Source organism: Papio anubis, chromosome 1 (assembly GCF_008728515.1).
Source record: "Papio anubis isolate 15944 chromosome 1, Panubis1.0, whole genome shotgun sequence".
Lineage (NCBI taxonomy): Eukaryota > Metazoa > Chordata > Mammalia > Primates > Cercopithecidae > Papio > Papio anubis.
In genome coordinates this window covers 183,046,545-183,061,723 of record NC_044976.1, presented here as the reverse complement: position 1 = coordinate 183,061,723, position 15,179 = coordinate 183,046,545, and the positions used below count along the sequence as shown (strand labels likewise).

Here is a 15,179-nt window from a genome sequence, read left to right as displayed (position 1 = left end):
TAAAAATCACTGTGTAGTACTCCATAGCATATATGTACCACATTTTCTTTATCCAATCCACTGTTGATGGGCACCTAAGTTGATTCCATGTCTTTACTATATAGTGTATACTGCTGGGATGAACATACATGTGTCTTTTTGGTAGAACAATTTATTTTCCTTTGAGTATATGCTCAGTAATGGAATTGCTGGGTTGAATGGTAGTTGTTTTAAGATCTTTGAGAAATGTCCAAACTGCTTTCCACGGTGGCTGAACTTACATTCCTACCAAGCGTATAAGCATTCCCTTTTCTCTGCAACCTTGCCAACATCTGTTATTTTTTGACTTAGCTATTCTGAGTGGTGTGAGATGGTATCTCATTGCAGTTTTAATTTGCATTTCTCTGGCAATTAGTGATATTGGGCATTTTTCAAATGCCTGTTGGCCATGTGTATTTCTTCTCTTGAGAAGTGTCCGTTCATGTCCTTTGCCCACTTTTTAATGGAGTTGTCTTTTGCCTGTAAATTTGTTTAAGTTCCTTATAGATTCTAGATATTAGACCTTTTTCAGATACATAGTTTGAAAATATTTTCTCCCCTTCTCTAGGAATGTTGGTTTATTCTGCTGATAGTTTCTTTTGCTGTGCAGAAGCTCGCTAATTAGGTCCTGTTTGTCAGGGTTTGTTTTTGTTGTAACTGCTTTTGGAGTCTTCATCATGAAATCTTTGCCAGGGCCTGTGTCCAGAATGGTGTGTCCTAGGTTATCTTTCAGGGTTTTTATAGTTTTAGGTTTTGCATTTAAGTCTTTAATCCATTTTGAGTTGATTTTTATGTACAGTATAAAGAAGGGATCCAGTTTTAATCTTCTGTATATGGCTATCCAGTTATCCCAGCAGTATGTTGAATAGGGAGTCTTTTCACCATTGCTTGTTTTTGTCAGCTTTGTCAAAGATCAGATGGTGGTAGGTGTGAGGCATTATTTCTGGTCTCTCTATCCTGTTCCATTGGTATCTGTTTTTGTACCAGTACCATGCTATTTTTTGGTTACTGTAGCCTTGTAGTATAGTTTGAAATAAGGTAGTATAATGCCTCCAGCTTTGTTCTTTTTACTTAGAATTGCTTTGGCTATTTGGGCCTTTTTTTGTTTTGTTTTGTTTTGTTTGTTTGTTTTTGTTGTCGTTGTTCCATATGAATTTTAGAATGTTTTTTTCTAATTCTTTGAAGAATGTCATTGGTAGTTTGATAGGAATAGCATTGAATCTGTAGATTGCTTTGGACAATATGGACATTTAACAGTATTGATTCTTCCAATCCATGAGCATGGAATACTTTTCCCTTTGTTTGTGTCATCTCTGATTACTTTGAGCAATGTTTTGTAATTCTCATAGTAGAGATCTTTCACCTCCTTGATTAGCTGTATCCCTAGGTACTTTTTTCTTTTTGTGGCTATTGTAAATGGAATTGTGTTCTTGATTTGGCTCTCAGTTTGAATGTTACTGGTGTATAGAAATGCTCTTGATTTTTGTACATTGATTTTGTATCCTGAGAGTTTGCTGAAGTTGTTTATCAGATCTAGGAGCTTTGGGGGCAGAGACTGCGGTTTTCTAGATATAACATCATATAGTCTGAAGAGAGATGGTTTGACTTCCTCTTTCTATTTGAACGCCTTTTATTTCTTTCTCTTGTCTGATTGCTCTGGCTGGGACCTCCAGTAAGTACTATGTTGAATAGGAGTGGTGAAAGTGGGCATCCTTGTTCCAGTTCTATAAGGGAATTCTTCCAGCTTTTGCCCGTTCAGAATGATGTTGCTGTGGGTTTGCCATAGATGACTTTTACTATTTTGAGATATGTTCTTTCAGTGCCTAATTTGTTGAGGGCTTTTAACATGAAAGGGTGTTGAATTTTATCAGAAGCCTTTTTTGCATCTTTTGAGATGATCATATGGTTTTCTATTTTTAATTCTGTTTATGTGGTGAATCACATTTATTGATTTGCATCTGGGAACCAACCTTGCATCTCAGGAGTAAAGTCTGCTTGATTGTGGTGAATTAACTTTCTGATATGCTGCTGGATTCAGCTTGCTAATATTTTGTTGAGGATTTTTGTGTCTGTGTTCTTCAAGTATATTGACTTGCAGTTCTATTTTTTTCATTGTGTCTCTGCTAGTTTTTGGTATCAGAATGATGTTGGCTTCATGGAATGAGTTAGGGAGGAGTCTTTTCTTTCTCGATTTTTCAGAATGTTTTCAGTAGGATTGGTACTACCTCTTTTTTGTACATCTAGTAGAATTCAACTGTGAAATCCGTCTAGTCCAAGGCTTTTTTGGGTTGTTAGGTTGTTTATTACTGATTCAGTTTTGGAACTCATTATTGGTCTTTTTAGGGATTCAGTTTCTTCCTCATTCAATCTTCAGAGGTTGTGTGTTTCCAGGAATTTATCCATTTCTTTTAGGTTTTCTCGTTTGTGTGCATATAAGTGTTAGTCTGAGGATTTTTTGTATTTCTGTGGAGTCAGTTGTATGTCGCCTTTGTAATTTCTGATTGTGATTATTTGGATCTTTTCTCTTACTTTCTTTGTTAATCTTGCTACCAGTCTATCGATCTTGTTTTTTCTTTTAAAGAACCAACTTTTGGTTTCATTCCTCTTTCGTATGCATTTTTGCATCTCAATTTCATTCATTTCTGCTCTGATTTTGGTTCTTTTTGACTGCTAGCTGTGGGGTTGGTTTCCTTTTGTTTTTCTGGTTCCTCCAGGTGTGATGTTAGGTTGTTAATTTGAGCTCTTTCTAACTTCTTGACATAGGTATTAAGTCTGGTATGTTGTGTCTCTGTTTTCCTTAGTTTTAAATCGTTTTTTGATTTCTCTCATAATTTCATTCTTTACCCAAAAGTCATTTGGAAGAAAGTTAAGTACCATATAATTCTATGGTTTTGAGAAACCTTCTTGGTATTGATTTGTAGTTTTATTGTACTGTAGTGTGAGGGTATGGTTGGTATGATTTCGATTTTTTTGACTATGTTGGCACTTGTTTTATGGCTAAGCATGTGGTTAATCTTAGAGAATGTGTCTTGTGCCAATGAGAAGAATGTATATTCTTGTGTTGTTGAATGAAGTATTCTGTAGATGTCTATTGGATCTAGTTTGTTAAATGTTGAGCTTAAGTCCAGAACATTTTTGTTAGTTTTCTGCCTCGGTGATCTGCCTGACACTATCAGTGGGGTGTTGAAGTCTTCCATTGTGTAGTTATCTAAGTAGGTCTCTAAGAACTTGTTTTCTAAATCTAGATGCTCCAATGTTGGGTACATATATCTTTAGCATAGTTTAGTCTTCTAGATGAATTGAACCCTTCGTCATTATGTAATGCCCTTCTTTGTCCTTTTTGACCATTGTTAGTTTATAATCTGTTTTATCTAATATAGGACTAGCAACCCTTGTTCTTTTTTGTTTTCCATTGCTTGATAAGTCTTTCTCCATACCTTTACTTTGAGCCTCTGTATGTTGTTACATGTGAGATGGTTCTCTTGAAGAAAACAGACAGTTGGGTCTTGCTTCTTTGTCCAGCTTGCCACTTTGCCTTTTTAGCCCATTTACATTCAAGGTTACTATTGATGTGTGAGGATTTAATCCTGTCATCATGTTGTTAGCTGCTTGTTATGTAGACTTCATTGTATAGTGGCTTTATAGTGTCAGTGGACTATATGCTTAAGTGTGTTTTTGTGGTGGCAGTTATTTTTCTTTCATTTCCACAAGTAGCACTCCTTAAAGGACCTCTTGTAAGGCAAGTCTGATGATAGTGAATTCCTTAGTCTTTGCTTGTCTGAAAAGGATTTTCTATCTCCTTCACATATGAAGCTTAGTTTGGTGGGACATGAAATTTTTGGTTGGAATTTCTTTTCTTTAAGGATGCTTAAAAATAGGTCCCCAGCCTCTTCTGGCTTGTAAGGTTTCTACTGAAAGGTCCACTGTTAACCTGATGCGGTTCCCTTTACTGCCCCTTTTCTCAAGCTCCATTTAAGATTTTTTTCTTTTGCATTGACCTTGGAGAATCTGATGATTAAGTGTTTTAGGGATGGTCATCTTGTATAGTATCTTGTGGGGAGTCTATGAATTTCTTGAGTTTGCACATCAACTTCTGTAGCAAGATTGGGATAATTTTTGTGGACTGTTTCCTCAAGTACGTTTTCCAGGTTGCTTACTCTCTCTCCTTTTCTTGCAGTAACACCAGTGAGTCATAGGTTTAGTCTCTTTACATAATCCCCTATTTATCAAAGATTTTGCTTATTTTAAAAATTTTTTTCTTTATTGTGGTCTCTGTTAATTTGAAGGAGTACTCTTCGAGTTCTGAGATTCTTTCCTTGGTTTGGTCTATTCTGTTGTTAATGCTTCCAATTGTATTATGAAATTCCTAGGCTGGGCGCTGTGGCTCTCGCCTGTAATCCTAGCACTTTGGGAGGCTGAGGCAGGCAGATCACTTGAGGTCAGGAGTTCGGGACCAGCCTGGCCAATATGGTGAAACCCCGTCTCTACTAAAAATAAAAAAATTAGCCGGGCACGTTGGTGCACACCTGTAGTCCCAGCCACTACTGTAGTCCCAGCCACCAGGGAGGCTGAGACAGGAGAATCGCTTGAACCTGGGAGGCAGAGGTTGCAATGAGCCGATATCATGCCAGTGCACTCCAACCTGGGCAACAGAGCAAGACTCCATCTCAAAAAAAAAAAAAAAAGAAGAAGAAGGAAAGAAAAGAAAAAGAAATTCCTAGAGTGAATTTTTTAATTCCAGCAGTTCAATTTGGTTCTTTCTTGAAATGGCTGTGTTGTCTTTCAACTCTTGGATTGTTTTACTGTCTTCCTTAAATTGGGTTTCACTTGCTCCTGTATCTCACTGAGTTTCCTTGCTATTCAGATTCTAAATCCTATGTCTGTCATTTCTGTCATTTCAGTCATTTCAGTCTGGTTAAGAACCATTGCTGGGAAGCTATTGTAGTTGTCTGAAGGTAAGAAGACACTGTGGTTTTTAGAGTTGCTAGAGTTCTTGCATTGGTTCTTCCTCATCTGTGAGGGCTGATGTTCGTTTATCCTTTGAAGTTGCTGACTTTTGGGTAGTGGTATTTGTTCTTATGTTCTTTATTTCCCTTCAGGGTTCGACTGTGGTCTAAGTTGGGTATAGTCAATTGACTTCATTTCTGGATGCCTTCAGAGAGCCAAGGTTCAGCTTGGCACTCCTGGGCTGTGTGCTGTAACTCCCAAGGGGCTGGGACCAGGCCCCTGGCTTTTTCCTCTGGCCTCTTGAGGTCAACCAGCAGCTGCACTGGGTGGACCAAGGTGCTCCCAGGCTACTGGCAAAACCTCTCCATCAGGGGTTACTGGCAAAAGCACTTCCTCAGGGGTCACTAGTGAAAGTGTTCTGGTAGGTTAGTGGGGGCCACTGGTAAAAGCACTGTGGTGACAGTCACCTGCAAAAGCATTCCAACAGAATAGTGGAAGCTACACTGTGTGCCTGCTCTCATGGGAGTGGCCGAACAGGGACCTTGGAAGGGGCCAGCAGACAACGGGACATGCAGCTCAGACTCACCCTAGTCTCATGGGAAAGACAGCTCTGCTCTCTCCAAATATGACAGTTAACAAAGGTCAGAGCTACCTGGAGGAGTATGAAGGGCCTTGGTGGGTGGGCACCTATGGCCATGTTCCTTTGCAGCTTTCCCCACACCATACCCCCTGTGCTCCATGTAGACCTAAGCTCTGTCTCTGCCAGCTCTCCAGGCAGTTCTCCCTGGCAACTCAAATATCCAGGAGGATCATGGGATCTCCTGCCACTAGGATCCCAGCGGTTTGTGGTGAGAGTGGGCCATTCCACAGTTACTTTACTCACTCCTTCCTTAGGAGCTATTCAGGAGTGAGTCCCAGCACTCCATAACCCTGTGCAGGGTTCCTAGCTTCTTTGCTTTTCAACCCTGGTTCTGCATCATCTCTCCACCCACTCTCAGTGCATCCTCTCAGAAGATAGGCTTGGAGTATGCTGGTCTACTAGATACTCAGATCTCTCTTGGTGGGAGAAACTCTGCCCGGCTATGTCTAGTTGGCCATCTTGTCCCGATCCCAAGGCCATTTTTTTTAAATATTGTTGGAATGGGCTTTGTTCTCTCATAATTTTTATTGTTTCAAATATATATGAAACACTAATAGCAGTATTTGGTACCATTTTTAGCAACCTCCATAAAGAACATGAAATGCCATAGAGCAAAAATTATTTTTTTGCCTTGTCAAGTTAGTGTCTGGGGCAGATTGAAAGAAACAGATCTGGCTTTGTCTAGACTAAGCCTTTCAGAATTCACTTCATTTCTATACATTTTCTTTAAATGTAATTTAGGGTATTAAGACTCTCTCCTTTTTTAAATCTCAGATTCCAAGATGAATATAGATAATATATACATATACCAGCTTAAAGGTTCAATTTCTTTTACTGTATAAGTGAGTATTTCTGTGGAACAAGTCAACCAGATGTGTATAAATGTTTGTTTCTATACTTAAAAGAATTAGAACAGTGGCAAATTTATAAGTAGAACCTGTGAAAGTTTTAGTAGAAAACTCTGACTCAAATGCAAAATACCTTAAACCACATTCAGGCAACTTAAAAAGAAATGAAACTTTTACTTTACTTAAATATGAGTTTTTTGTTTTTTGTTTTCTGTTTTTTTTGAGACAGAGTTTCACTCTTGTTGCACAGCCTAGAGTACAATGATGTGATCTTGGTTCACTGCAACGTCTGCCTCCCAGGTTCAAGCCATTCTCCTGCCTCAGCCTCCCGAGTAGGTGGGATTACAGGCACTCGCCACACACCCAGCTGATTTTTGTATTTTCAATAGAGATGGGGTTTCACCATGTTGGCCAGGCTGGTCTTGAACTCCTGACCTCAAGTGATCCGTCTGCCTCAGCCTCCCAAAGTGCTGGGATTACAGGCGTGAGCCACCATGCCCGGCCAAATATGAGTTTTTTATAATCAGGCCTGAAAATGTATACTTTAAGCACTTGAGCATTTGTGTTGTATTTGATTTATAATTCAGTTATGATTATATTGTCCAACATAATTTTTTATTCAGAAGCTGCCACTTGTAAGATATTCATGTTTTTGCGTATAATAGGTTTCAGAGAGAGGTTGCTAAAGTGTGAGAGCTGTTCAATTGTCTTAAGGACAGAAAAGACCACTGACATATGAATACCTCTACCAGTACAACTTTGGAAAACTGGTTTTGAGGATTTGTTTTAACTAGTGAAACTCTAATAAGGAATTTTGTTCTTCTGTACTTACTTTCATCAAGATTTTACAAATAAATTCTTTTTTTTTTTTTTTTTTTTTTGAGACGGAGTCTCGCTTTGTCGCCCAGGCTGGAGTGCAGTGGCCGGATCTCAGCTCACTGCAAGCTCTGCCTCCCGGGTTTACGCCATTCTCCTGCCTCAGCCTCCCGAGTAGCTGGGACTACAGGCGCCCGCCACTTCGCCCGGCTAGTTTTTTGTATTTTTAGTAGAGACAGGGTTTCACCGTGTTAGCCAGGATGGTCTCGATCTCCTGACCTCGTGATCCGCCCGTCTCGGCCTCCCAAAGTGCTGGGATTACAGGCTTGAGCCACCGCGCCCGGCCCAAATAAATTCTTAGTAATGTTTGTTATAAAATTATCTTTGCTGATTTTAAAAATGTGCACCTAGGAATTTTTGTAATATGTAATGAGAAAATAAATAATGACAAGTGTATCTGGAATCTCACCCTACCAGAGTCATAGTCTTGCTCTATTCATTTATTCATTCAGTAAACGTATACTGAGCCCCCTGTGTTAGACAAGAAAGATACTGTCTCTGCCCCTTCTCCTGTATAGATGTCATTTTACTAGAAAGACTATTAACTCATTTCAGTGATTTTCTCTTGAAAATGTTCTAGCATGTTAATTATTCATAAACTATTGAAGCTCCTTATATCAAGTTCCTTTTAAAAGATACTTAAGTGGAAAGATTTGGGCTTGCCTAAATAACAAGGAAAGATAAGAAATACTCCTTTGAAAAACAACTTTTAAACTCAGTTTTTAATGCTTATATTTTTTAGGTTCCTACAAACTTGATGACTTTTGAGTAGAAGCCTGAGAAAAAAAAAGAGAGGTGAACTATTGCTTCTATGTGAGCATGGGGACCTGATAAAAGAGCGCCAGCTATAAACCATCCTGTGCCAGGAAGAGCCCAGCGGCTCTGTCTCAGTCTTTGGAATTCTGAACCAAAAAAGCACTAATTTCAGGGAATGAATTGAGATATTCCCAGAGAACAAATTGGAGTTGCAGAACAAACTGCCATGAACCATGCTTCTTATCTCAGAACTGACCTGTGGAAACCACTGCCTTAAAAGAATGAAAGGAAAACCAACATGAAACACCAAATAGTGTGTGTGAATCTTCTGGCGGTGCTGTGCTTGGAATAGATCGTAGCTAATTTGCATTTCTTTTAACTTTGTAATAATTTTAGAGGGGGGAATTGCCTTTTTTAGATATGCTTTAAAAAGGAAAAACGTATTCTTGCGGATTCCATCAGGAGCTGGTTTTGAACCGAGGTGAAGAGACTTAGCAGGGATTGTACCAGCAGCCCACCTGCAAGGTTTGTTGTCCCTCTAGTAGTCTGCAGCCTCACTGGCTTTCTCACAGCTAGAGTGTAGGAATGAGAAGTGTTAGTCATGTGAGTTGTTGGGTTTGTTTGGGATTGGGTGGGGGTGTTTGTTTTGTTTTGGATGAGGGGAGAATTTTTTAAACACTAAACTTCTGAAATGTAGTACTGTAAGGGGAACATTATTTCCTGCAGGAGGTACAAAGGCTGAGTGTTCATTTGCCAGACACTTTTTTTTAAGTAGGTTCCAGAAAACATGGTTTTTTCTAACTAGGGTTAAAGTTTAGCTTTCTATATGAATTCATTGTTGGACCACGGATCTGCTTAAGTAAAGAACTATAATCCCAACCTAAATTTTCTGAGATTTTACAATAATTAGATCTTTTCCCAAGTTAATTGGATTTTCCCTTCTCCCAGTCACAGGTGGTTTTTATCATCAAGACACATTGATATTTTGTCAGGATATTTTCTTTACAGTGTTTAATGTGCATAATGCCAGAGTTATTTTTTTATTATTCATTTTCTCTCTTTTTGTTCAGTATGAGATACAGGATCATATTTGTTTAAAAGGTAACACATATAGATGTACGTATGTATTTTGTTATAAGACATACAGAATAATTTTAAGAGGGATAAAGGTGAAAATGTCAGATTCTGGAAATTTTGAGTATCTAAACTTTATACTTCTTGTGTGATTTACCATAAACATACCAAAACATTTTTCTGAAAATTTACTGTAGTAGGTCTCTGACTTGAAGCCACATTTTGTCAGTAGTTGGCCAAGCAGTTTTATGAGAACTCTTCTATGCAATAATGCATTTAATTTCTAAAGTAAATGTCAAATTATTTTAAAAAAAAGTTTGAAGGTGAGATGCCTTAGAATTTTAACGAAAAATGACACTCAAACAAAGGCTATGTGTTGAATGTTATAAACTCTTGAGACATAATAAATTTTAGCAGTGGCCCAGAGTAAGGTAATGCTTTGTGACCGATATCTACTAATAGACATCTGTTACTTTGGGCTTCACATAAAATTTCTCACATTCATATTCTTAGAGAATTTTATACTTTTTTATTATAAGTATTTTGCCCTTGAGTCCATGAAACTTCAATCGAAAATATTGCTTATACAATAATTAGCTTAAAATCCATCCAAAGGAAAAGAGAAGAGCTTTTTTTGAGTGTTAAGTTTTTTAATTTAGTTTTATGTTTGGAAAAGATGTTAAGAGTTCAAATATGCTTCTTGTATAGCAGAAATACCATTATTTCTGGGGGTTAGTGACATAGGCTGGAGAGGGCAAAAGTTTCCTGTGCTGAATGACTTTTCAATTAATGCTCTAAGCTTAACCCATGTTGGGTAATAGAAAGGCACCACCTGCTTAGCCAGCAGTATTACTACGTAGACCTTGCACATCTTACTTTTGTTTTGCATTTTTTAAAATTTCTTAATTTGTTTATTTCTCTTCAGAAATAGTGTTTTTAACAGTGTATGTGCTTTTTTAAAAAGTATTGTGGATGAGAACCCTGTGGATTTTTTTTTATTTCATTTGTTTGTCATAAATAAGCTAACATAGACATATTGTAGGTTAACCATATCTGGGGAAATATGCAGTTGGAAGTCAGAGCCTGACATCACATAGTTTTGCCAAAGGGAGAGAGCTAAGCTGGAAGATGTGTTTGATATTTTCAGCTCTAAACATTAGTGGATGCTTGCTTTGAACAATATAGTGTTCAAATTTGGTTAATAGTTTGTAGATAGACTTGTGGCCTCGGACTGACTAAATTTCTTAACAGTGAAGAAGTCATTGTTGTTTTTCTGTCTTTAAAATTTATTCATTCAAAAAATTAGGCATTGCTTTTTAAGATTATTTTAGCATTTGAAGTAAATTGAGAACAGAAAAGTGAGTTAAAATAGTGTAGGTGAATTTTTTATCTATAATTCACCAAATAATAACTGATAATAATTCAAAGAAAATATGTTACCAAAATATATTAAATATTTAGATAGTTCATTCGTGGGAAGATGAATCTTCTTATTAAGCCTACCCTCAATTGTAAATAAGTGACTTAAAAGCTCAAAATGTTCATCAGCATTAAGGTCATTTGTTTCGCCGTTAGCCAAGAAGAACTCATTAGAAATTCAGTTGTAATTTAAATTTAAGCCTGTTTATGATAAGCATAATGATTGGCATGTTATACAGCCTGTGAAAATAACTACAGAATGACCTTCCAGAGCACTGTTTTTGGCCTCATGCCCGCTCTGTTCAGGCTCTGCTGTTTTTCAGAATATGATTTCTACCTCCAGACAGTAAGAATTGAACAAGAACTGATCAAACACACCTTCCTATTTTGTTTTCTTCACTATGTAAATATTATTTGGGTAAACATTACAAAAAGGGATCCAAAGAATTTGAATTTCAGTATTTTTTTCTCCCTGGGCATGTGCTTCAATTTCAAATATTTTTTCTGTGTGGAAAATGCCAGGTAACTATTGCACTACCTTCTATGTGGACTGTGTTGGTATTGGTTCTTAATGTATATCAAAAGTCAGGGTGTTTATAACTGCAAAGTTTGTGTAAGTGGCTTTATTCCTCTTCTAGAAGATTTATGAGGAGCCTAGGAAGCACTATTGGTACAGGAGGAAAAAAGAATGGAAAACATGTTTACAGACTCCTTATGAGCTTAAACTGGGGCCCTCAAAGAGCAACCTGTTGATCTTTTGGCCAAATGACTTGAGCATAAGTCTTTTATTTCTTTTTGAAGTTAAATTGTAAGCTGTATACCTTTACTACTGAAAACAAAACTATAGGGCATCATACTAATCGAAAATCAATAGTAACAGGTTTAATCCATTGGCTTTTTAAATGAATAGATCTAGTATTGATTTCCTTCCTGTTTTTTTGAGGCACATTCCTTTACAACCAGTTTTTAAACCACCACGTAATCATCTTCTGCAAACAAGGGGTACCAGTGTTGCCTAACAGAAGATAATCTTTAATAAAGTAAATCCTCTGCTTCAAAGGCTTTTGAAATAATTGGATCCCTTTTTGAAAATGAAGATGAGTTTTACTGTGTCCAGGTGGAATAATAATACTGCTGTTGCATGAGATGATACAAAGCAAGTGATGAGGTTGGTCTGACTTCTTTAGTGACCTTTTAGGGTTTGCTTTTATTTTTTCTCTTTTGTATTATTTCTTTCAAACATAGTAAATATATGATTTTTGCAGCCAGAGTGGTATTCTGTTTTTTCTAAGCTTTGAGATACAAATATTGCTATTTTATTGCATTGATGATGAATTACTTTCCATGTGAACCTTTTCAAAATGATTTAAGTACCTTTGATTTTGCTCCCCTAAAAATGGCTTGTGTCTAAAATGACATTTTTTTCCCCAATTTGGAGGGTTCTAATGAAAGAGTTCCAGGCATAAAAACTCTTTTGCTTATTGAAAGCAATTTGATTACACCTTTGTCTCAAGTTTTAGTGGGGAGAAAATTTGGTCAGTGCCTTATTATTTGAAGAGCAATTTTAGGGCATCAAGTATCACAATAATCACGTGCCCTCTTGCTCCTCTTATTTCAGGAGTGTGTGCTATCCCTCTCTCCACCAGCTTAATCTTTCTCACCCCAAGTCTAACAAAGTCTTTACAGAAACCTCTGTAGGTAATTGTTTCAGTCCTCCTTGGTTTTTGAGTCTTTTTAAACAAGCTCCCACCCTGCTTCTGTCCTTTTAGAGTAGACGATTAAAAATAAACCCACCCCAGTCAACCTATAGATAAGCACTCTTAAAAACGAATTTGAAGAGCACTCTTCAGCCAAGTTCGGTTTTATTTTGTTGTTGATGTTTTGAGCATACATTTAATTGTAAGGCCTTTTGGAAAAGCCCTAAAAGAATAAGATACAACCAGAAATACTTGAGTTTTGTTAAATGTACTGAAATCTTGTAATAAAAATCCCTTTGGCCAGAAATGAGATTTATTTCCATTTATTTTTACATTTAAGTAACACTCAAAACAAACAAGTAGTCACTTAACCTGCCAGTTATTATTTTCTTGAAAATATGCAAGAAAGTAAAAATATCTCTTATATAAATTAAAAGAAAGTTAAGAGATTAAGCTAGTTTTCTCAGTGAAAGCAAAGCTTGGAAATATTTTTCTTCTCTCAGATTATTGGGAGACCTGGAGCTACCGGATGTTAACCTGAGTCAAGATGTTCTTTTCACATTTTTTTAAAGGGCTAGTATATTCTACAGTAGGCAAGTAGTCATTCAAGCCAAGTGAAAGAGTTAACTGGTCCTTGAGGATTGTTAGCAGAATTTGAATTTTGACCCTGGCCATTTGTACTACAGAAGTGATGGTGGGATTAAAAGAATACATAATTACAGTGTTTCGGGATTGGGCTCTTTTTTGTCTTAATAGAAAAGCAGAAACTTCATAAATATTAGCCGTGCTTTAGATACCAGATAACAAATATTGTTTCCCCTGAAGATATGACCTACTAGAACTACTCACATATATATAGTCCAGTCATTACCGACTTAATAGTTATGGTGAAACAGCTGATAATAAGTCAGTAGACTCTCAAAAGTTTCTGTACCTTGATTATTGACAAATTCATTGTTTTACATCCTACCGAAGTACATGTGTGTGGGGAAGGGGTGGGGAACTGGTTCACAATATAATCTAAAGGAGATCAAACATCTGTAGGGACAGGTACCCAGTGATAATAATATATCTGAAAACACAAGCCATTTTTATTCTTTATCCCAATTAACTTGAGGTACTCTAATGATGAAGCACTCGATTGCACTATGACCTCCTTGAGTGATGTGCAGCTTGGTTCCTCTCTCACTTTTTGTTTCTTTTTAATATGCAAATGTGAGTGTGCGATCTTCAGTGTGTCTGCATAAGCTAACTTAAAATGAATTTAAGTACAGTTTTCTGAAATATTTCTATTGAAATAAATTACTTAAAATCATAGATTGTGTGAGGATGTTTCTGTTACTGTATTTGCATTTTTATCATTAACTTTTAAGGTGCAAATAAACTTTAAGTTGATTTTTTCCCCTTTCTAAGGTAGTCAGCAAGGCTATTGTTGGTACAGGGGAAGTTCTGAAAAAACTTTAGTTACTCTTCTCTAGCCCAAGACAAGAATGTGCCACCTCGCATGTGGACAAATGGGGTTGTGGGGAATAGAGAGTAAGGGCAGAACATTTCCAACTACATCTCCCGCTCTGAGTATGTGATACAATAGCAGTAGTCCCCAAAGAGGCTCTCTTTGCTAATACATAACATTTTTTTTCTTTTTACCATTTCTGAAAACAATCCATCTTCCAGCCCATGGAGCTTTAAATTGGAAGAGGTACAGAAACACCTGTGTGGCGTCTGCTGTAGGCCTTTGGCTGGGTATCAGTTATGCTTGAGGATGCCACTTTAGCTTAGCCACTGCATGGTTTAGGAACCCCCATCCAAGGCAAGCCCAATAGTTTGGCAAACCGTAATTCAGTTTTCAGCAGTTTTCTCACCTCCATAGTGCCCTTTGAAAATTCTCTCTGTCCCTTTGCTTGCACCAAAAGAGGAGAATGACACTTCTTTGATGGGGCCAACCTGTCGTTACCTCATCTAGTACCACCTTTGTCATACGTCAGTTTCCCATGTATGCAGAATTTCCTAGGTCCCCTTTCCTATTTCAGTAGTTGTTTGTCCCAACCAATACCATATTGTCTTCATTACTATGTAGCTGTATAAGTTGGTATCTGGTGAGCTAATTGTATGTTCTTCAAAATTACCTTAGCTCTTCTTGATTTTGTCTTTGCTGTAAATTCTGGGATCAGTTTGTTATGCTCCATGAAAACACTGTTGTTATTTTTATTGAAATTACTTTGGATTTATAGGTTAATTTGAGAATTAACAGTTTTGAAAAATTTACTCCTTTCATCTGTAAACATGTCTCTCCATTTATTTAGGGTTTTTAATGTCCTTCAGTAGTGTTTTACAGTTTTCTCCCGAGTAGTCTCTTAACATTTTTTATTAGTTTATGTCTAAGTAAGTTGGTTTTTCTTTCTATTGTGAATACGACGTTTTTGTTACACTTCCTCATTGATTATTGTGTATAGGAATGTCATTGGTCTTTATGTTGATCCTTACATCTAGCAACTTTGTTGAACTCCCTTACCTAGTTATAATGGTTTGTCCAGAGATCTGTTGGAATTGTATTAGCGGCAAATAAGAATAGTTGTGTCTTTCCAATCTTTGTACCTTTTTTTTCTTGTTTTACCCTTCTTTGGCTAGGACTCCAGTACAATATTGGATTAGAAACAGTGGTAGAATGCCAAAGAACTTAATTACCCAGTCTCCTCAGAAAACCTCAGAATATAACACAGCCCTAGAATGAACCCCAAGTATGTTATAGTGTAGCCCAAGGATAATCTTTATTGTATTTTTAGGCCAACCATCCACTTAAATTTCTCCTTTTTCTTGTAAAGTATGTTTATAGTCTTAGGCAGAAAATAAGTGGCATTTGCTCTCAGCCACCACTTATCAGTCAAAACTAAATAAAATAGTGGG

General features: G+C 37.1%; 1 protein-coding gene across 6 annotated transcripts in view; it reads left to right on the top strand.

The window, feature by feature from the left end:
• The window catches only part of RALGPS2 (Ral GEF with PH domain and SH3 binding motif 2), a 187,037-nt gene extending 173,447 nt beyond the window's left edge, over positions 1-13,590 (top strand). For all 6 annotated transcript variants that reach the window (XM_021930174.2, XM_021930176.2, XM_003893467.3 and 3 more), the window contains one exon: positions 8,072-13,590. In XM_021930174.2, the coding sequence (XP_021785866.2) occupies positions 8,072-8,101 (30 nt within the window). In that variant the 3' untranslated portion in view covers positions 8,102-13,590. The remainder of the gene's footprint in view (positions 1-8,071) is intronic.
• The last annotated feature ends 1,589 nt before the right edge of the window (positions 13,591-15,179 follow it).